Here is a 22519-nt window from a genome sequence, read left to right as displayed (position 1 = left end):
TTGCTTTTTATTGCAATTGGTAAAAGTTATGCTAATTTTTCTTCTTATACTTTAACTGTGTTCTTAAATACACTTTGTTTGATAAAAGCTTCCTAGTGGCTCACTTGAATCGTACCTGGAGTGAAATATTTATGCTCACCCATGCCAAAATCAAAGTGCAAAACTTCTGGCTCGGCTGACTTTGTAAAACACTTTGGAGTTTCTGACCTGGGTCACAACATGTTTAACCACACCCAAGGTGAGTTATTCAAATTCCTTTATTCAGGACAATATCTTCACAGTATCTTTAAAACAGAAATTAAACATTCCCATTTGATTCCAGACAGTAACATATTCTGTTAGTTTGTTCTTTATTGTCAATGTCAGGCTGAGGTTGTTCCCCTTGGAGCAAAGGAGGTTGAGGGGAGATTTGATAGAGGTGGACAAGATTCTGACAGGTTTAGATAAGGTGGACAAAGAAAAGCTGTTCCTATTAGCCGATTGGACAAGGACGAGGGGGACACAGATTTAAGGTTTTGGGTCAGAGATGCAGAGATGTGAGGAAGAATATTTTGATGCAGCGAATGGTAATGACCTGGAACTCGCTGCCTACGAGGGTGGAGGAAGTGGAGACAATAAACAATTACAAAGGAAATTGGATGGGCATTTGGGGCGTTTCAAACAGAAATGCTGACTAAATATCTCTGAACTTCCTCACACCCTGTCACTCTGTGATCCTTGTGAAATTTGAAACCAGGTATTCACAACAAGACTCAAAGAGCATCAGCCCACTGGAGGCAAAGTCGTGAGACCGGCCAGTCCAGCAGAAAGAAACCCTCCGACCCTCCCCATTGACCAACTCTGAGAATGAACAAAATGCAGTCCTGGGTGTAATTGAGAGCAGAAACAATAACAGCAGAATCTAATCCCCATATTCACTTGTGAACTTTTTGGTGTGTCAGCAGGGTGGATGAATCAGTGAATCCCTTCCCACACTGAGAGCAGCTGAACAGTCTCTCCCCGGTGTGAACTCGCTGGTGTGATTGCAGGGTGGATAACCGAGTGAATCTCTTCCCACACACGGGGCAGGTGAACGGCCTCTCTCCAGAGTGAACTCGCTGGTGTCTCCGCAGATTAGATAACTGAGTGAATCCCTTTCCACACTGAGAGCAGGTGAATGGCCTCTCCCCAGTGTGAACTCGCTGGTGTATCTGCAGGTTTGATAAATGAATGAATCCCTTCCCACACTGAAAGCAACTGTATGGCCTCTCCCCAGTGTGATTGCGCTGGTGTGTCTGCAGGCTGTACAATTGAGTGAATCCCTTCCCACACTGAGAGCAGGTGAACGGTCTCTCCCCAGTGTGAACTCGCTGGTGTGCCCGCAGATGAGATAACTGAGTGAATCTTTTCCCACATGCAGAGCAGCCGAATGGCCTCTCTCCTGTGTGAACTCGCTGGTGTTTCTGTAGGTTGGATGACTTACTGAATCCCTTCACACACTGAGAGCAGGTGAATGGCCTCTCCCCAGTGTGAACTCGCTGGTGTGTCTGCAGGCTTGATATCTGAGTAAATCCCTTCCCACACTGACAGCAGGTGAATGCACTCTCACCAGTGTGAACTTGCTGGTGTCTCTGCAGAGTGGATGAATCAATGAATCCCTTCCCACACACCCAGCAGGTGAACGGCCTCTCCCCAGTGTGGCTGTGCCGATGAGCTTCCAGTAGAGAGGGCGCTTTGTATCTCTTCCCACAGTCCTCACATTTCCATGGTTTTTCCATATTTTCAGTCTCCTTGTATCATTTGAAACCTCGTCCACACAGAGAACATGGTATGGTCTCTCCCTGCTGTGAATGCTGCGATGTATTTTCAGGCTGTGTAACTGGTTAAAGCTCTTTTCACTGTCAGTGCACTGGAACACTCTCACTCGGGTGTGTGTTTGTGTCCCGGTGTTTTTCCAGTCACACTGCTGCTTAAAATCTTGCAGTCAAACATTTCTCCTTCCCATTCAGAGGCTGAGGATATTTAGTTTCCAAGGAATCGAGTGACTCTGTCAGATTGAGATGTGATCGTTAAAATTTATCGGTGTGATTCCTCTTCTAATATCCTGTAAAAACAATTTACAAAATTCATCACAGCCAGTACAGGATAGAAATTCAGAACAGACAATTCTAGTTTCTGTGGAACATTCTTTCCTCTCTCATTCCCCAAAAGCTGTAAATCTCCATCCCACACACTCTCCCTCCATTCTCACTCTGCTGTAGCTAATATTCACCCTCCCAATTCTCCTGAAGGTGCTGATTGAGGCTGATTGACAGATCCATGCTCACTGCTTCCTGTCCTGGACACACACAGCTGAAAATCTCCATGCAGACTGCCAGTCTAACAGAAATATGGCTACATTCTCGACTAAAAATGTTTTAAATGGATTGTTTCAGTGAGTGAAGATACAGGGGGGTTGTGACTGATGATGATATTGAACTTGCTGCCAACGTGGGTGATCATAGAGTTTGACAGCATGGAAAGAGGCCCTTCGGCCCATCGTGTTTGTGCCGGCCATCAAGCACCGTTCTATTCTAATCCCATTTTCCACACGTGATGTGTAACCTTGCATGCTATGGCATTGCAAGAGTTTATCTAAATTCTTCTTCAATGTTATGATGATTCCCACCTCTACCACCCTTTCAGGCAGTGAGTTCCAGATTCCCATCACCATCTGAGTGAAAAAGCTTTCCCTCACATCTTCTATCAACCTCCTGCCCCTGAACTTAAATCCAGGCCCCTGGTTATTGACCTCTCTACTAAAGAGAAAAGTTCCTTTCTATCCCCCCTATCTGTGCCCCTCAGAATTTTAATGTTAGGCTGGATAACTTGGGGTTGTTCTCCTTGGAGCAAAGTAGATTGATAGAGGTGTACAAGGGTACATGGAGGTGTCAAAGTTTTCATGCTCTGTTTACACGTGTACAAGCTCTGACTATGGGTCATCCAGTCTCAAAACGTTGGTTCGATTCTCTCTCCACAGATGATGTCAAATCTGCTGAGATTTTCCAGCATTTACTGTTTTACTTTCCCTTTCTTTTTCCTTCTCTGTCACCGCTCTGCCTCATCAATAAGACATTGGGACTCAGAGGGTTGATGCAGTTTGATGGACAAGTTGTCTCCATTCTGAACAATGGGGAACAAGCTCCTCCCAGTCATTGACAATATTGCCCCCTAAAACGATGCCGGCTGCGCATGCGCCTTGTTGCATATATGCCCTGTTTTTTTTTACTTAAAACTCTCCTTTATTGTGAATCACGTCAAATCTTTTACACGTTTTGTGAACAGAATTCCCACTCACCTGATGAAAGCTCGTGGCTTGTGCTACCAAATAAACCTGGTGTTGTGAACGCGGCCCGAACATGAGGAGCTGCGGTACCGCTCGGTACAAACTGAGGTTTGTACAAACAGCTCTTTACAGAGGTTCACGGCTGACACAACCTGCTTCCGCAGCGTTTCCGTCCACCCGCGAGATCCCTCGCCCCCTCCGTACCGTCAATCACCGCTAATCTATCTATACTTTTCCAATTCAATCAAATCAAATCCAATTCACGGTCTCAACAAGTTGAGACATTTCAGATCCAGGCTGACAAGACAGGGCGAGCGACCAAACCACCCTGTCCTGGGCCTGATCTACATGAGCCAAGCTGATTGGAGAAGGGGGAGGTTCCTCCTCCAATACTTGAGCTCATTTGCATCTTAGCCAAAAGGCCGAGATGCCGCTTTAAAAAATTGCTTCATATGAAACATATGAAGCTTCAGTGTAACCTAATGACCCCAACCAAGCGCGGCCATGGGCTGCTGACCATACTACACTTGATCTTAGCCAAAAGGCCGAATCTCCGAGCCGAAAAAACAGCCCTTCCACGTCGCCATTACCCACAATGCGCATGCTCCAGTCAGAGCGGGCCCCGCCCCTCATTCACTTTGATTGGTTGGAGGCATCCAACGCCGGCATCTCCACATTATTGGTTGAAGGACCAGCCTCTCCCGGTCGGACCTCCAACCGCGCCCCTTCTCTTCCCATTGGTGCGCGCTGCCGTCAATCAGCCGGGCATTGTGACGGTGACTTGCTGCTTGTCCAATAATCACCGTGACAGAGTCTCAGTGTAACAATGACACACACAGGCTCCAATACAATCAGAGTGGGGATGGAGCACAGAGACAACACAGCAAAGCACTGACTTACTCTGAGTGTAACAATGACACACACAGACTCCAATACAGTCAGAGTGGAGATGGAGCACAGAGACAACACAGCAAAGCACTGACTTACTCTGAGTGTAACAATGACACATACAGGCTCCAATACAGTCAGAGTGGAGATGGAGCACAGAGACAACACAGCAAAGCACTGACTAACTCTCAGTGTAACAGTGACACATACAGGCTCCAATACAATCAGAGTGGGGATGGAGCACAGAGACAACACAGCAAAGCACTGACTTACTCTGAGTGTAACAATGACACACACAGGCTCCAATACAGTCAGAGTGGAGATGGAGCACAGAGACAACACAGCAAAGCACTGACTTACTCTCAGTGTAACAGTGACACATACAGGCTCCAATACAATCAGAGTGGGGATGGAGCACAGAGACAACACAGCAAAGCACTGACTTACTCTGAGTGTAACAATGACACACACAGGCTCCAATACAATCAGAGTGGGGATGGAGCACAGAGACAACACAGCAAAGCACTGACTTACTCTGAGTGTAACAATGACACACACAGGCTCCAATACAATCAGAGTGGGGATGGAGCACAGAGACAACACAGCAAAGCACTGACTTCAAAACAGAAAATGCTGCAAAACCTCAGCAAGTCTGACAGCAACTGTGGAGAGAGATTCCATGATGTGGAGATGCTGGCGTTCGACTGGGGTAAGCCCAGTAAGAAGTCTCACAACACCAGGTTATAGTCCAACAGGTTTAGAACATAGAACATAGAAAGCCACAGCACAAACAGGCCCTTCGGCCCACAAGTTGCGCCGATCACATCCCCACCTCTAGGCCTATCTATAGCCCTCAATCCCATTAAATCCCATGTACTCATCCAGAAGTCTCTTAAAAGACCCCAACGAGTTTGCCTCCACCACCACCGACGTCAGCCGATTCCACTCACCCACCACCCTCTGAGTGAAAAACTTACCCCTGACATCTCCTCTGTACCTACCCCCCAGCACCTTAAACCTGTGTCCTCTCGTAGCAACCATTTCAGCCCTTGGAAATAGCCTCTGAGAGTCTACCCTATCCAGACCTCTCAACATCTTGTAAACCTCTATCAGGTCACCTCTCATCCTTCGTCTCTCCAGGGAGAAGAGACCAAGCTCCCTCAACCTATCCTCATAAGGCATGCCCCCCAATCCAGGCAACATCCTTGTAAATCTCCTCTGCACCCTTTCAATGGCTTCAACATCTTTCCTGTAATGAGGTGACCAGAACTGCGCGCAGTACTCCAAGTGGGGTCTAACCAGGGTCCTATAAAGCTGCAGCATTATCTCCCGACTCCTAAACTCAATCCCTCGATTAATGAAGGCCAGTACGCCGTACGCCTTCTTGACCGCATCCTCCACCTGCGAGGCCGATTTAAGAGTCCTATGGACCCGGACCCCAAGGTCCTTCTGATCCTCTACACTGCTAAGAATGGTACCCTTCATATTATACTGCTGCTTCATCCCATTGGATCTGCCAAAATGGATCACCACACACTTATCCGGGTTGAAGTCCATCTGCCACTTCTCCGCCCAGTCTTGCATTCTATCTATGTCTCGCTGCAACTTCTGACATTCCTCCAAACTATCCACAACACCACCTACCTTGGTGTCGTCAGCAAACTTACCAACCCATCCCTCCACTTCCTCATCCAGGTCATTTATGAAAATGACAAACAGCAAGGGTCCCAGAACAGATCCCTGGGGCACTCCACTGGTCACTGACCTCCATGCAGTACAAGCCATAAGCTTTCGGAGCGCTGCTCCTTCATCAGATGAGTGGGAGTTCTGTTCACAAACAGGGCATATAAAGACACAAACTCAATTTACAAAATAATGGTTGGAATGCAAGTCTTTACAGGTAATCAAGTCTTAAAGGTACAGACAATGTGAGTGGAAGGAGCATTAAGCACAGGTTAAAGAGATGTGTATTGTCTCCAGCCAGGACAGTTAGTGAGATTTTGCAAGTCCAGGCAAGTCGTGGAGGTTACAGATAGTGTGACATGAACCCAAGATCCCGGTTGAGGCCGTCCTCATGTGTGCGGAACTTGGCTATCAGTCTCTGTTCAGCGACTCTGCGTTGTCGTGTGTCGTGAAGGCCGCCTTGGAGAACGCTGACCCGAAGATCAGAGGCCGAATGCCTGTGACCGTTGAAGTGTTCCCCAACAGGAAGAGAACACTCTTGCCTGGTGATTGTCGAGCGCTGTTCATTCATCCGTGGTCGTAGCGTCTGCATAGTCTCCCCAATGTTCCATGCCTCGGGACATTCTTTCCTGCAACGTATCAGGCAGACAACGTTGGCTGAGTTGCAAGTGTATGTACCATACACCTGGTGTATGGTGTTCTCACGTGAGATGATGGCATCCGTGTTGATGATCCGGCACGTCTTGCAGAGGTTGCTGTGGCAGGGTTGTGTGGTGTCGTTTTCACTGTTCTCCTGAAGGCTGGGAAGTTTGTGAGACTTACAGAGAGATTCCAGCCAACGTTTCGAGTCTGGATGACCCTTCGTCATGGATTGCCTTGATTTACTTTGGATTGACTTACTCTGAATGTAACAAACACAGTGTTTATTCCAATAATAAGTCAGGCTGCAGTATGTTAGTGAACACAGTATTGGATCCAATGTAATGATAGTACAGAGGGTATAGAATCCCTACAGTGCAGAAGGAGGTCATTGAGCCTATACCGACAACGATCTCACCCCCAGCCCTATCCCCGTAACCCATGTAGTTATCCTGCTAATCCCAAGGGCCAATTTAGCATGGCCAATCTATCTAATCTGCACATTTTTGGAGTGTGGGAGGAAACAAGAGCACCCGGAGGAAACCCACACAGACACGGGGAGAATGTGCAGACTCCACACAGTCAGCTGAGGCATGAATTAAACCCGGGTTCCTGGTGACGTGAGGCAGCAATGCTAACCACTGTGCTGCCAGGCTGCCTGTGTTTTGAGAAATCTCATTAATATCTGGAACTCAGATGGGGATATGGGTTGGTGTTTGGTGGGAGTCAGATTTACAGAATTTCAGAATGGATTCCTGTAATATCAGCAATCCAATTGCTATATGTTGGTAAGACTGAGAGAAGTATTTAAAGTGGAGACCATCGGTGTGTTTAAAGGTCGTGATGGAATTTATGAACTGAGAAAATATGTGAGAGCAAAGAAATCAATCTAGAAAATTGTAGTCACTTCACGGTGTTCCAGGAGAAGTGGCGTCTGGTTGTGGAGATGTCAGGTTTTACACAGCACATGGTCATTCTGAATGGAGAATCTCTGAGTTGTACAATTCACATCATTCAGGGGCCAGATTGTCTGCTCAGAAAGAGGAAGGTTTCCGTGACACAATGAAAAGCAACACACACACTCACAGACACCCTCACACACAGAGTCTCACACCCTGCAAATTATCTCCTGTCACTTTATTGTTTTTAGTCGTTTTGAAATAAATCCTGAATGAACTATAAAATCATTCAGAAGTACTTGTTGAGATTCCCCTGAAAGACATCTATACTGTTCATTTCACTCCCTGTAGTTGTGATTTCCATATTCTCGCCACTCTTTGTGTAGAGAAATTTATCCTGGATTTCCTATTGGATTTCTCAGTGACTGTTTTATATTGATTGTCTCCAGTTTCCCAGTAACTTCACTGCAGTGTTAATCTAAGCCTAGTTGTGACTAAAAAATAAACTTTACTTTTTGCTCTTCCCCACAAGAGGAAACACTATTTCTGTATCTAAGCATTTTATAAATTTGAGGACCTCTGCTCAGGTTACCCCTCAGCCTTCATTTCTCAAGAAAGAAGAACGAGCCTGTCAATCCTTTCCTGATAAAAAACCACACACGTTTTGAAAATCATTTATGGGATGTGGGCATTGCTGGCTTGGCCAGCATTTATGGCTAATCCCTGATTGCCCTTGAGAAGGTGGTGGTGAGCTGCCTTCTACATTAAAATCTCATCATTAAAATCCTCTCTGCACCCTTTCCAGTGCCTGGATATTTTTTTTAATAATACGGTGACCAGAATGGTATGCAGTGGTCAGTAAGATTCTTGATCAGAGAGTCACAGATTTTCCAAAAGTGGTTTGAGCTTATCCATGGTTTTAAATTAGATTCTTAGGAAGCAACAATTTAAAAATGATGCATAATAAACAGGGAAAAAAAACAAGACCTATGGCAGGTGAGTAACCGAGGCCCCAGCACTGATCCTGCGTTACCCAAATAGTCACTGCCTGCCAGTTGGAAAAAGACCCGTTTAATCCTACTCTTTGTTTCCTGTCTGCCAATCAGTTTTCTCCCCATCTCAGTACAACAGCCCCAATCCCATGTGCTTTACTTTTTGTGAAGAAGTTGCCGAGTTGGCGGACGGGGGGAATCGGGTTCACGTTATCTATCTCAGGGCATAATCATCAACAACTTGTATTTACACAGAGTGTTGTGGGGCTGGAGGAGGTTACTGAGATACTGAGGAACTTTTTAAAGTTCATTTTTACGGAATGTAGGCGTCACTTGCTGGGCCAGCATTTCTTTCCCATCCCTAACTGCCCTCCATTTCAGAGGGCATTTGAGAGTCAACCACATTGCTGGTCTGGAGTCACATGTAGGCCAGACCAGGTAAGGGCGGCAGGTTTCCTTTTCTAAAGGGCGTTACTGAATCAAATGGGTTTTTACGACAATTGATTAAAGGTTGAGGTTTGTCATTAGACTTTTAATTGAAGATTTTAATTGAATACAACTTTCACCATCGACTGTAGTGGAATTTGAACCTGGGTCCCCAGAGCCTTACCCTGAGTCCAGTGATAATTCCACTGTGCCGCTGCCTCCCCTATTCATCCAATTGTTATTGTTTATCTCAGGGCGCAGAAACAACAGAATCCAACGTTGCCGGTCACACATGAACATAGAACATAGAACATTACAGCGCAGAACAGGCCCTTCGGCCCACGATGTTGCACCGACCAGTTAAAAAAAAAACTGTGACCCTCCAACCTAAACCAATTTCTTTTCGTCCATGAACCTATCTACGGATCTCTTAAACGCCCCCAAACTAGGCGCATTTACTACTGATGCTGGCAGGGCATTCCAATCCCTCACCACCCTCTGGGTAAAGAACCTACCCCTGACATCGGTTCTATAACTACCCCCCCTCAATTTAAAGCCATGCCCCCTCGTGCTGGATTTCTCCATCAGAGGAAAAAGGCTATCACTATCCACCCTATCTAAACCTCTAATCATCTTATATGTTTCAATAAGATCCCCTCTTAGCCGCCGCCTTTCCAGCGAAAACAATCCCAAATCCCTCAGCCTCTCCTCATAGGATCTCCCCTCCATACCAGGCAACATCCTGGTAAACCTCCTCTGCACCCTCTCCAAAGCCTCCACATCCTTCCTGTAATGTGGGGACCAGAACTGCACACAGTACTCCAAGTGCGGCCGCACCAGAGTTGTGTACAGTTGCAACATAACGCTACGACTCCTAAATTCAATCCCCCTACCAATAAACGCCAAGACACCATATGCCTTCTTAACAACCTTATCTACTTGATTCCCAACTTTCAGGGATCTATGCACACATACACCTAGATCCCTCTGCTCCTCCACACTATTCAAAGTCCTCCCGTTAGCCCTATACTCAACACATCTGTTATTCCTACCAAAGTGAATTACCTCACACTTCTCCGCATTAAACTCCATCCGCCACCTCTCGGCCCAACTTTGCAACCTGTCTAAGTCTTCCTGCAAACTACGACACCCTTCCTCACTGTCTACCACACCACCGACTTTGGTGTCATCAGCAAATTTGCTAATCCACCCAACTATACCCTCATCCAGATCATTAATAAATATTACAAACAGCAGTGGCCCCAAAACAGATCCCTGAGGTACACCACTTGTAACCGCACTCCATGATGAATATTTACTATCAACCACCACCCTCTGTTTCCTATCCGCTAGCCAATTCCTGATCCAATTTCCTAGATCACCCCCAATCCCATACATCTGCATTTTCTGCAGAAGCCTACCATGGTGAACCTTATCAAACGCCTTACTAAAATCCATATATACCACGTCCACTGCCTTGCCCCCATCCACCTCCTTGGTCACTTTCTCAAAAAACTCAATAAGGTTAGTAAGGCACGACCTACCTGCCACAAAACCATGCTGACTATCACCTATCAATTCATTACTCTCCAAATAACTATAAATCCTATCCCTTATAATTTTTTCCAACATCTTGCCGACAACAGAAGTGAGACTCACCGGTCTATAATTCCCGGGGAAGTCTCTGTTCCCCTTCTTAAACAATGGGACAACATTCGCTAACCTCCAATCTTCTGGTACTATACCAGAGGCCAACGACGACCTGAAGATCAGAGCCAGAGGCTCTGCAATCACTTCTCTTGCCTCCCAGAGAATCCTTGGATAAATCCCATCCGGACCAGGGGATTTATCTATTTTCAGACCCTCCAGAATATCCTGCACATCCTCCTTATCAACTGTAATACTGTCTATTCTACTCCCTTGCAACCCAGTGTCCTCCTCAGCTATATTCATGTCCCCTTGCGTGAACACCGAAGAGAAATATTGGTTCAATGCTTCACCAATCTCCTCCGGTTCCACACATAACTTCCCTCTGCCATCTATAACTGGCCCTAAACTTGCCCTAACCAACCTTCTGTTCTTGACATACCTATAGAACGCCTTAGGATTCACTTTAACCCTATCCGCCAAAGTCTTCTCATGTCCCCTTTTAGCCCTTCTAAGCTCGCTCTTCAACTCCCTCTTAGCCAATCTAAAGCTTTCTAGTGCACTACCCGAGTGCTCACGTCTCATCCGAACATAAGCCTCCTTTTTCTTTTTAACCAACAAAGAAACTTTTTTGGTGCACCACGGTTCCCTAGCCCTACCAATTCCTCCTTGCCTGACAGGGACATACCTATCACAGACTCGCAGTAGCTGCTCCTTGAAAAAACTCCACATGTCGGACGTTCCCAGTCCCTGTAATCTCCTAGTCCAACCTATGTTTCCTAATTCTCTCCTAATAGCCTCATAATTACCCTTCCCCCAGCTAAAACCACTGGCCCGAGGTTCATGCCTATCCCTTTCCATCACTAAGGTGAACGTAACCGAATTGTGGTCACTATCACCAAAATGCACACCAACTTCCAAGTCTAGCACCTGGTCTGGCTCATTTCCCAGCACCAGATCCAATATAGCCTCACCTCTAGTTGGCCTGTCTACATACTGAGTCAAAAAACCTTCCTGCACGCTTTGAACAAAAACTGACCCCTCTAACGAGCTAGAGCTATAACAATTCCAGTCAATATTAGTCAAGTTAAAATCCCCCATAACAATTGCCCTATTACTTTCACTCCTAAGCAGGATTGACTCCGCAATCCTTTCCTCAACCTCTCTAGAACTTTTAGGAGGTCTATAAAAGACTCCCAACAGGGTGACCTCTCCTCTCCTATTTCTAATCTCCGCCCATACTACCTCAACAGATAAGTCCTCATCAAACCTCCTCTCTGACACTGTGATACAATCTCTGACCAATAATGCTACCCCTCCCCCTCTTCTACCTCCTTCCCTACTTCGACTAAAACATTTGAACCCCGGGACCTGCAGCATCCATTCCTGCCCCTGCTCTATCCATGTCTCTGAAATAGCCACAACATCGAAGTCCCAGGTACTGATCCACGCTGCAAGTTCACCCACTTTATTGCGAATACTCCTGGCATTGAAGTATACACATTTCAAACCCTGCTCCACCCCACCTCTGCAATGCCGTGCATTGCAGTCCCCATCCATGCATCCCTCACTTTCAGCCCCACTACTCAGGATCCCTCCCCCCCCCCGAATCAGTTTAAACCTCCCTGCATGGCCTTAGCAAATTTACCCCCCAGGATATTGGTCCCCTTCTGATTAAGGTGTAGACCATCCTTCTCATAGAGGTCACACCTTCCCCAGTACGAGCCCCAATTGCTTAAGTACCTGAACCCCTCCCTCCTGCACCATCCCCTCAGCCATGAATTCAAACCTTCCCTCTCCCTATTCCTCTCTAAACTATCCCGTGGTACAGGCAAGAGTCCAGAGATAACCACTCTGTCAGTCTTGGCCTTTAGTTTCCACCCCAACTCCATAAATCCCTGCCTAATATCCCCTTCCCCTATCCTCCCTATGTCGTGTGTCCCCACATGTACAATAACTTGTGGTTTATCTCCCTCCCCCCTAAGAGTCCTGAATACCCTGTCAGACACATCCCGGACCCCAGCCCCTGGTAGGCAACACACCAACCCTGAGTCCCTACCTTTAGTTCCGACCCTCCTATCTGTCCCCTTAATTGTGGAGTCCCCAATCACAAGGCCCAGTCTTTTACAGCCCCTAACCACCTGAGCTTTCTCACTCGGCTCACCCCCAGAGATCTGCTCTCTATGCTCAGTTGATTCCTCCTCAACTGTAGCCTCCAGCACCGAAAACCTATTATGGAGGGGAACCGCCCCAGGGGATTGTCTTCCCGATTGCTTCTTACCCCTCCTCCTGGCATTGACCCAAGCCTCATTTCTAGGAGTTACTATTTCTCTATAACTCCTATCAACTTCCACCTCCGCCTCCCGAATTATGCGGAGTTCCTCTACCTCCCCCTCCAGCTCCTTTACACGCTCCTCCAGAAGCTGCAATCTAATGCACTTCTTACAACTAAAATCTCCTGAAACACTACTGGATTTCCTCACCACATACATCCCACAGGAGATGCAGCATACTGCCTGAACTGCCATCCCTGAAGCCATTACCAGCAAGAAAAAAAGAAAACAAAAAACTTCCCCACACTTATAATTAGGTTAGAGGAGGATGGAAGGGTGGGATCCTCTACCAGTGTAGAGGATCGGGTATCTCCTCTGCACCAATTTATAGGGCTAGGGGCCCGAGAGAAAAAAAAAACTACTACTGAGGGGGAACCACCCAGGTAACTGACTTTTAAAGTTAAAATAAAAACCCTTCCCAGACTCCTTTGCTGCCCACTTCTAGTTTTCACTTTAAACTTGAAAAACTGAAGTCGTCTATGTTTCAGCAGGCTGTAATACTGATTAAATCCCTTCCCACACATGGAGCAGTTGAAAGGTTTTGCCCCAGTGTGAACTCGCTGGTGTCTCTGCAGGCGGGATGGATCAGTGAATCCCTTCCCACACAGGGAGCAGGTGAAGGGTTCTGTCGCAGTGTGAGCTCGCTGGTGTTTCAGCATATAGGATGAATCAGTGAATCCCTTCCCACACACAGAGCAGGTGAACGGCTTCTCCCCGGTGTGAATGCGTTGGTGTCTCAGCAGGCCAGACGACTGAGCGAATCCCTTTCCACACACAGAGCACAGGAACGGCCTCTCCCCGGTGTGAATGCGATTGTGTTTCAGCAGATCATCACTTCTTTTAAAGGTCTTATTGCATTCTGAGCATTGAAAAGGTCTCTTGTCAGAGTGAATGTGTTGGTGTTGATTGCAGTAGGAAAACTGAGCAAATCTTTTGCCGCAAATGGAGCAGGAGAACGGCTTCTCCCCTGTGTGAATGCGGCGGTGTCTCCGGAGGCTGGATGACTCAGTGAAAGCCTTCCCACACACGGAGCAGATGAATGCCTTCTCCCCGGTGTGAATAGGCCGGTGACTCAGCAGATGCTGCAAACAAGTAAATGTTTTCCCACACACAGGGCAAACATATGGCCTCTCCCCAGTGTGAGTGCCCTGGTGTCTCAGCAGACTAATCCTTCTTTTGAAGGTCTTCTCACATTTAAAGCATTTAAAATGTCTCTTCTGAAAATGAATCTGTTGGTGAACGGTGCAGTGGGAGGACTGAGTGAATCTCTTCCCACACTGGGAGCAGCTGAATGGCCTGTCCTTGGTGTGAACTTGTTGGTGCTCAGTGAGATGCACTGAGTCGCTGAATGACTCTCCACAGTGAGAGCAGCTGAACGGTCTCTCGTGTGTGTGAAGGAGCTGGTGCTCTGCAAGGCGGGAGGACTGGCTGAACCTCTTCCCGCAGTGGGAGCAGCTGAACGGTCTCTCGTCAGTGTGAAGGAGCTGGTGTTGGGCCTGTTCCTCAGAGGTTTCAATGTTTTGCCCAGAGTCAGAGCTTTGAAGAGGCTTCTGAATAATGTGATCGAGTTGGTGAGCCAGCAGGTTGGACGAACACATGAATTTCTTCCCACACACGGAGCAGGTGAATGAACTCTCACTATTGCGAGTTCGCTGTCGTGTCAGCATGTTTTCCAGCTGTATCAATCCCTCCCCACAGGAGGAGCAAGGAAACAGATTCTCACCAGTTTCCAACTGAGATGGTCAATTAAATCCCTTCAGATGCACAAATCTTCAAATCCCAATGAATTGATTGACTCTGTCTGACGTGAGATTGGTTTGTCCAGACTGCAAATCCTCCTCTTCTATTTCCTGCAAAATAAGTTTACAAAGAATTACGTGGCTGGCACGGTGGCACAGTGGTTAGTCCTCCTGCCTCACAGCACCAGGGACCTGGGTTCGATTCCGGCCGTGGTTACCTGTCTGTGTAGAGTTTACACAGTAAGGAGTTTAACAACACCAGGTTAAAGTCCAACAGGTTTATTTGGTAGCAAACGCCACTAGCTTTCGGAGCGCTGCTGTGTGGAGTTTGCATATTCTCCACTTGTTTGCGTGGGTTTCCTCCAGGTGCTCCGGTTTTCTCCCACAGTCCAAAGATATTCAGGTTAGGTGGACTGGCCATGCTAAATTATCAATTTTCCCCCCATGGTGTGTAGGTTAGGGAGATTAGTGGGGTAAATAAGTTGGGTTATGTTGTTGGGGCCTTGGTGGGATGCTCTGTCGGAGAGTTGACTTGATGGGCCAAATAGCCTCCTTCTGAACTGTGGAATTCTATGAATATATCTATCCTGGACTGACAGTGATGACTTTTGTAAATTCCCTTTGCAGGATATTGGAAAGGAGGATTTACAGCAAGAAAACACAAACCAAACATCACGTTGAGATCTGACAGTCACTCGGATCATTAGGAGCTGATTGTTATTGTCTTTGAACAGGGAAGGAGAATTGTTTGTTCTGTCTGTGACAATACACAAACAGGCCATTCGGTTTATCGAGTCTGTACTGGAGTTTATCCTCCACATGAGTCTCCTCTCATTCTGATCACCACATCTCAGCTTTTCAGTTGATTTTTCCAATCCCTTTTCTCTCATAGGCTCATATATTTTCCTTTTGAAAGCATCTAAAGTATTTGAGTCAACCACTTCCAGTCGCAGTGAGTTCCATATTCTAACAACGTCTGAAGAAAGAAACATCTCCTATTTTCCTGTTTGATTTATTTGTTGTCTGTTCATGGTTCCCAGTAATGGAAGAACCAACAAGTGGAAACATTCCATTCACATCTACCTACTTATCCCATTCAGAAAGCCCATATCAGAAGAGACAACATTTTTCTCTTGGCTTGAGCTTGTGTGTAAATCCTCAATTTCTAACCCCCTGTAACAAAAAATATCCAAAATCCATCACGATAGAAAATCCAGGTGCAAGTAATTCAGAAAGCTATTATTTGTTATGAGGGGAATGGAGTAAAAGCAAGGAAGTTATGTTTCAGTTGCACACGGTGAGTCTGTATCTGGAGCAATGTCTACATTATCGATTTCCTTATTTAAGGAAAAATATAAATGCATTAGAAGTTCATAGAAGGTTTAGTCGACTAACACCTGGAATAGGTGGATAGTCTGATGAGGAGCAGTGAGACAGTCTCTGCTCGAGTTTAAAAGAGTAAGAGGCAACTTAATTTAAACCTTTCAGATCCTGAAAGGTCTTGGATGTGGAGAGGAGTCATAGAGGTTTATAGCATGGAAACAGGCCCTTCAGCCCACCTTGTCCATGCTGCCCCTTTTTTTAACCCCGAAACTAGTCCCAATTGCCCGCATTTGGCCCATATCCCTCTATACCCATCATACCCGTGTAACTATCTAAATGCTTTTCAAAAGACAAAATTGTACCCGCCTCTACTACTACCTCTGGCAGTTTGTTCAAGACACTCTCCACCCTCTGTATGAAAATATTGCCCCTCTGGACCCTTTGTATCTCTCCCTTCTCACCTGAAATCTATGCCCTCTAGTTTTAGACTCCCCTACCTTTGCAAAAAGATATTGACTATCTAGCTGATCTATGGCCCTCATTATTTTATAGACCGCTATAGAATCACCCCTATGCCTCCTGCGCTCCAGAAAAAAAATTCCCAGTCTATCCAGTCTCTCCTTATAACCATCAAATCCCAGTAGCATCCTCGTAAATCTTTTCTGCACTCTTTCTCGTTTAATAACAACCTTTCTATAATAGGGTGACCAGAACTGCACACAGTATTCCAAGTGTGGTCTGACACAAGTCTTGTACAACTTCAACAAGACGTCCCAACTCCTGTATTTAATGTTCTGACCAATGAAACCAAGCATGCCGAATGCATTCTTCACCACTCTACCTATGAACCTGTACCCCTAGATCTCTTTGTTCTGTAACTCTCCCCAATGCCCTACCATTAACTGAGTAAGTCCTGTCCTGGTTCAATCTACCAAAATGCATCACCTCGCATTTATCAAAATTAAACTCCATCTGCCATTCACCAGCCCACTGGCCCAATTGATCAAGATCCCGATGCAATCCTAGGTAACCTTCTTCACTGTCCACTATGCCACCAATCCTGGTGTCATCTGCAAACTTACTAACCATACTGCAAACTTACTAACCATGCCTACTAAATTCTCATCCACATCATGAATATAAACGACAAATAACAGTGGACCCAACACCGATCCCTGAGGCACACGGCTGGTCACAGGCCTCCAGTTTGAAAAACAACCATCTACAACCACCCTCTGTCTTCTGTCATCAAGCCAGTTTTGTACCTATTTGGCTACCTCATCCTGGATCCCGTGAGATTACCCTTATGCAACAACTTACCATTTGATACCTTGTCAAAGGCCTTGCTAAAGTCCATGTAAAGAACATTAACTGCACTGCCCTCATCTAACTTCTTGGTTACCCATTCAAAAAACTCAATCAAATTTGTGAGACATGATTTTCCACTCCAAAGCCATGCTGACTGTTTCTAATCAGTCCTTGCCTCTCTGCATGCCTGTAGATCCTGTCTCTCAAAATACCTTCCAACAACTTGTTGGAAGTGTTGTTTACTCTTATGGGAGAATCTCGGGGTCACTGTTTAAACAAGTGTTGCGCACAGAGACAGAGATTAGATATTTTTCACACAGTGGGTCGTGAATCTTTGGATCTCCATTCCTCAAAAGTAGATATATATCTCTTGGGGCAGAAGGGATATTATGGGGGGATGGGTGGGACAAGGGTATTGAATTTGAGGATCAGCCATGACCATAATGAATGGCAGGGAACGTTCAAAGGGCTGTATGGTCTACTTCCGCTTCTATTTTCTATGCATGTTTCTATGTAAACATGAGGAACTTGGGGCTGAAGTGTAACCAAAAGGCCATACGACATAGGAGCAGAATTAGGCGACTCGGCCCATCGAGGCTGCTTCACCATTCAGTCATGGGCTGATATTTTTCTCATCCCCATTCTCCTACCTTTTCCCCATAACCCCTGATCCACTTATTAATCAAGAACCTATCTATCTCTGTCTTAAAGACACTCAATGACCTGGCCTCCACAGCCTTCTGCAGCCAAGAGTTCCACAGATTCACCACTCTCTGGTGGGCCAGTGGGCTGACGAATGGCAGATGGAATTTAATTTCGACAAATGCGAAGTGATGCATTTTGGTAGATTGAACCAGGACAGGACTTACTCAGTTAATGGTAGGGCGTTGGGGAGAGTTACAGAACTAAGAGATCTAGGGGTACATGTTCATAGCTCCTTGAAAGTGGAGTCACAGGTGGACAGAGTGGTGAAGAAGGCATTCGGCATGCTTGGTTTCATCAGTCAGAACATTGAATACAGGAGTTGGGACGTCTTGTTGAAGTTGTACAAGACATTGGTAAGGCCACACTTGGAATACTGTGTGCAATTCTGGTCACCCTATTATAGAAAGGATATTATTAAACTAGAAAGAGTGCAGAAAAGATTTAGTAGGATGCTACTGGGACTTGATGGATTGAGTATAAGGAGAGGCTGAATGGACTGGAACTTTTTTCTCTGGAGCGTAGGAGGCTGAGGGGTGATCTTATAGAAGTCTATAAAATAATGAGGGGCATAGACAAGGTAGATAGTCAATATCTTTTCCCAAAGGTAGGGGAGTCTAAAACTAGAGGGCATAGGTTTAAGGTGAGAGGGGAGAGATACAAAAGTGTCCAGAGGGGCAATTTGTTCACACAGAGGGTGGTGAGTGTCTGGAACAAGCTGTGGGTACAATTGTAACTTTTAAAAAGCATTTAGATAGTTACATGGGTGCGATGGGAATAGAGGGATGTGGGCCAAATGCAGGCAATTGGGATTAGCTTCAGGGGTTTTAAAAAAAAGGGCAGCATGGACAAGTTGGGCCGAAGGGCCTGTTTCCATGCTGTAAATGCTTTAAATACATTAAAAACAAACGGGAGGCAAAAGTAGACATTGGGCCGCTCCAAAATGACGCTGGTAATCTAGTGATGGGAGACAAGGAAATAGCTGAGGAACTTAATAAGTACTTTGCGTCAGTCTTCACAGTAGAAGACATGAGTAATATCCCAACAATTCAGGAAAGTCAGGGGGCAGAGTTGAATATGGTTGCCATCACAAAGGAGAAAGTGCTAGAGAGGTTGCAGGTTGCAAAGTTGGGCCGAGAGGTGGCGGATGGAGTTTAATGCGGAGAAGTGTGAGGTAATTCACTTTGGTAGGAATAACAGTTGTGTTGAGTATAGGGCTAACGGGAGGACTTTGAATAGTGTGGAGGAGCAGAGGGATCTAGGTGTATGTGTGCATAGATCCCTGAAAGTTGGGAATCAAGTAGATAAGGTTGTTAAGAAGGCATATGGTGTCTTGGCGTTTATTGGTAGGGGGATTGAATTTAGGAGTCGTAGCGTTATGTTGCAACTGTACACAACTCTGGTGCGGCCGCACTTGGAGTACTGTGTGCAGTTCTGGTCCCCACATTACAGGAAGGATGTGGAGGCTTTGGAGAGGGTGCAGAGGAGGTTTACCAGGATGTTGCCTGGTATGGAGGGGAGATCCTATGAGGAGAGGCTGAGGGATTTGGGATTGTTTTCGCTGGAAAGGCGGCGGCTAAGAGGGGATCTTATTGAAACATATAAGATGATTAGAGGTTTAGATAGGGTGGATAGTGATAGCCTTTTTCCTCTGATGGAGAAATCCAGCACGAGGGGGCATGGCTTTAAATTGAGGGGGGGTAGTTATAGAACCGATGTCAGGGGTAGGTTCTTTACCCAGAGGGTGGTGAGGGATTGGAATGCCCTGCCAGCATCAGTAGTAAATGCGCCTAGTTTGGGGGCGTTTAAGAGATCCGTAGATAGGTTCATGGACGAAAAGAAATTGGTTTAGGTTGGAGGGCCACAGTTTTTTTTTTTAACTGGTCGGTGCAACATCGTGGGCCGAAGGGCCTGTTCTGCGCTGTAATGTTCTATGTTCTATGTTCTATGAAACTAAAAGGTCTGAAAATTGATAAATCTCCGGGCCCAGATGGGCTACATCCTAGAGTTCTAAAGGAGATAGCTGAAGAAATAGTGGAGGCGTTAGTTATGATCTTTCAAAAGTCACTGGAGTCAGGGAAAGTCCCAGAGGATTGGAAAATCGCTGTTGTAACCCCACTGTTCAAGAAGGGAACAAGAAAAAAGATGGAAAATTATAGGCCAATTAGCCTAACCTCAGTTGTTGGCAAAATTCTAGAATCCATCGTTAAGGATGAGATTTCTAAATTCTTGGAAGTGCAGGGTCGGATTAAGACAAGTCAGCATGGATTTAGTAAGGGGAGGTCGTGCCTGACAAACCTGTTAGAGTTCTTTGAAGAGATAACAAATAGGTTAGACCAAGGAGAGCCAATGGATGTTATCTATCTTGACTTCCAAAAGGCCTTTGACAAGGTGCCTCACGGGAGACTGCTGAGTAAAATAAGGGCCCATGGTATTCGAGGCAAGGTACTAACATGGATTGACGATTGGCTGTCAGACAGAAGGCAGAGAGTTGGGATAAAAGGTTCTTTCTCAGAATGGCAACCGGTGACAAGTGGTGTCCCGCAGGGTTCAGTGTTGGGGCCACAGCTGTTCTCTTTATATATTAACGATCTAGATGACGGGACTGGGAGCATTCTGGCCAAGTTTGCCGATGATACAAAGATAGGTGGAGGGGCAGGTAGTATTGAGGAGGTGGGGAGGCTGCAGAAAGATTTAGACAGTTTAGGAGAGTGGTCCAAGAAGTGGCTGATGAAATTCAACGTGGGCAAGTGCGAGGTTGTACACTTTGGAAAAAAGAATAGAGGCATGGACTATTTTCTAAACGGTGACAAAATTCATAATGCTAAAGTGCAAAGGGACTTGGGAGTCCTAGTCCAGGATTCTCTAAAGGTAAACTTGCAGGTTGAGTCCGTAATTAAGAAAGCAAATGTAATGTTGTCATTTATCTCAAGAGGCTTGGAATACAAAAGCAGGGATGTACTTCTGAGGCTTTATAAAGCACTGGTTAGGCCCCATTTGGAGTACTGTGAGCAATTTTGGGCCCCACACCTCAGGAAGGACATACTGGCACTGGAGCGGGTCCAGCGGAGATTCACACGGATGATCCCAGGAATGGTAGGCCTGACATACGATGAACGTCTGAGGATCGTGGGATTATATTCATTGGAGTTTAGGAGGTTGAGGGGAGATCTGATAGAAACTTACAAGATAATGAACGGCTTAGATAGGATGGACGTAGGGAAGTTGTTTCCATTAACAGGGGAGACTAGGACGCGGGGGCACAGCCTTAGAATAAAAGGGAGTCACTTTAGAACAGAGATGAGGAGAAATTTCTTCAGCCAGAGAGTGGTGGGTCTGTGGAATTCATTGCCACAGAGGGCTGTGGAGGCCGAGACGTTGAGCGTCTTCAAGACAGAAATTGATAAATTCTTGATTTCTCGAGGAATTAAGGGCTATGGGGAGAGAGCGGGTAAATGGAGTTGAAATCAACCATGATTGAATGGTGGAGTGGACTCGATGGGCCGAATGGCCTTACTTCCGCTCCTATGTCTTATGGTCTTATAAACCTCGATGACTCTGGCTGAAGAAATTCTTCCTCATCTCTGTTTGAAAGGAACATCCCTTTAGTCTGAGGTTATGCCCTCTGGTTCTAGTTTTTCCTACTTGTGGAAACATCCTCTCCACGTCCACTCTGTCCAGGCCACGCCGTACCCTGTAAGTTTCAATAAATTCCTCCTCAACCTTCTAAACTCCAACAAGTACAAAAGCCGTGTAACCGCTTCAGGTAAGTATTCCGGGATGCAACCTCTCATACTGAATATGTACATGACCCATTAACTTCTCTCGGCTGCAAACGTCAGGTGCAGCCTGGGAGTGGGTGAAGCTGTTTGAAAATCTGATGCTCAAATTTAGTCATGTTTCCGAGCACTAGGACCCGGTGGGAGCAGAAACACAAAGACCCGCCCCCTCACGGTTGCGTCACCAAGACACCAGCGCATGCGCTCTGCTCCCTGCTCAATCAAGATGGCGGCTGTTAACCTGAGCTTCGTCTCGGGAAAAAGACCCGAAACTGCAAACACGGGACCTACGGGCTCATATTCGATGTTTGAGGCCTTTAACAGGTATTTAGAAACCCTCTACGTCCATCCGCCTGTTCGATTGCTCCCTCTATGTTTCTGCATCCTTACCGGCTGCTGATGAGACACAGGAAGTTCTCTCCAGTCGCTGTCACCCCCACTGCGCGTGCTGCAAACGCCTTTGCTTACCGCGCATGCGCACTTCTCCCATGCGTGGAACAGGGAACTCTTCCGATTGGTCCGGAGCTGCGCATGCTTTAGGTCCCGCCCCTCATTCACTCCGATTGGTTGGAGGACCAGCCGCTCCCGCTCGGTCCTCCAGTCCCGCTCTCTCTTCCGATTGGTTCGGAGCTGCCGTCAATCAGTCCCCTAGGCATTGTGATGTGGAGCATGCGCAGTGTCATCGCTGGCCTTGGCGCTTGTTTGTCCCGGAGAAGCGGAGTCAGCGTTAGGCGGTGGCTGGGAGGATTTGGAAACACTTTGTGGATCCGCAAACCCTTCAGAATCATTGTCAGCTCCCTGGTTTGCAGCTGCGGGGCTTCTCCCTCCCGGGAACAGGCCCAGGTTAACGGCCCCAT

General features: G+C 46.4%; 1 protein-coding gene across 1 annotated transcript; it reads right to left on the bottom strand.

Annotated features, from left to right (window-relative positions):
• Positions 1–240: 240 nt before the first annotated feature.
• LOC144487934 (uncharacterized) lies at positions 241–22118 on the bottom strand. Its single transcript, XM_078205989.1, has 2 exons — positions 22053–22118; positions 241–2083 (listed from the first exon to the last, which is right to left on the bottom strand). Exon 2 carries the CDS (start codon positions 1755–1757, stop codon positions 915–917), a length of 843 nt encoding a protein of 280 aa, XP_078062115.1. The 5' UTR covers positions 1758–2083; positions 22053–22118; the 3' UTR covers positions 241–914.
• Between the last annotated feature and the right edge of the window lie 401 nt (positions 22119–22519).

Source organism: Mustelus asterias, unplaced genomic scaffold, assembly GCF_964213995.1.
Source record: "Mustelus asterias unplaced genomic scaffold, sMusAst1.hap1.1 HAP1_SCAFFOLD_1140, whole genome shotgun sequence".
NCBI classification, from domain to species: Eukaryota; Metazoa; Chordata; class Chondrichthyes; order Carcharhiniformes; family Triakidae; genus Mustelus; species Mustelus asterias.
The sequence above is the reverse complement of the archived record's forward strand: the minus strand, read 5'-3'. Positions and strand labels throughout refer to the sequence as shown.

Excerpts from the sequence above, each read along its gene's own strand:
- LOC144487934 (XM_078205989.1), bottom strand. The coding sequence starts at position 1,757 with ATGGAAAAACCATGGAAATGTGAGGACTGTGGGAAGAGATACAAAGCG.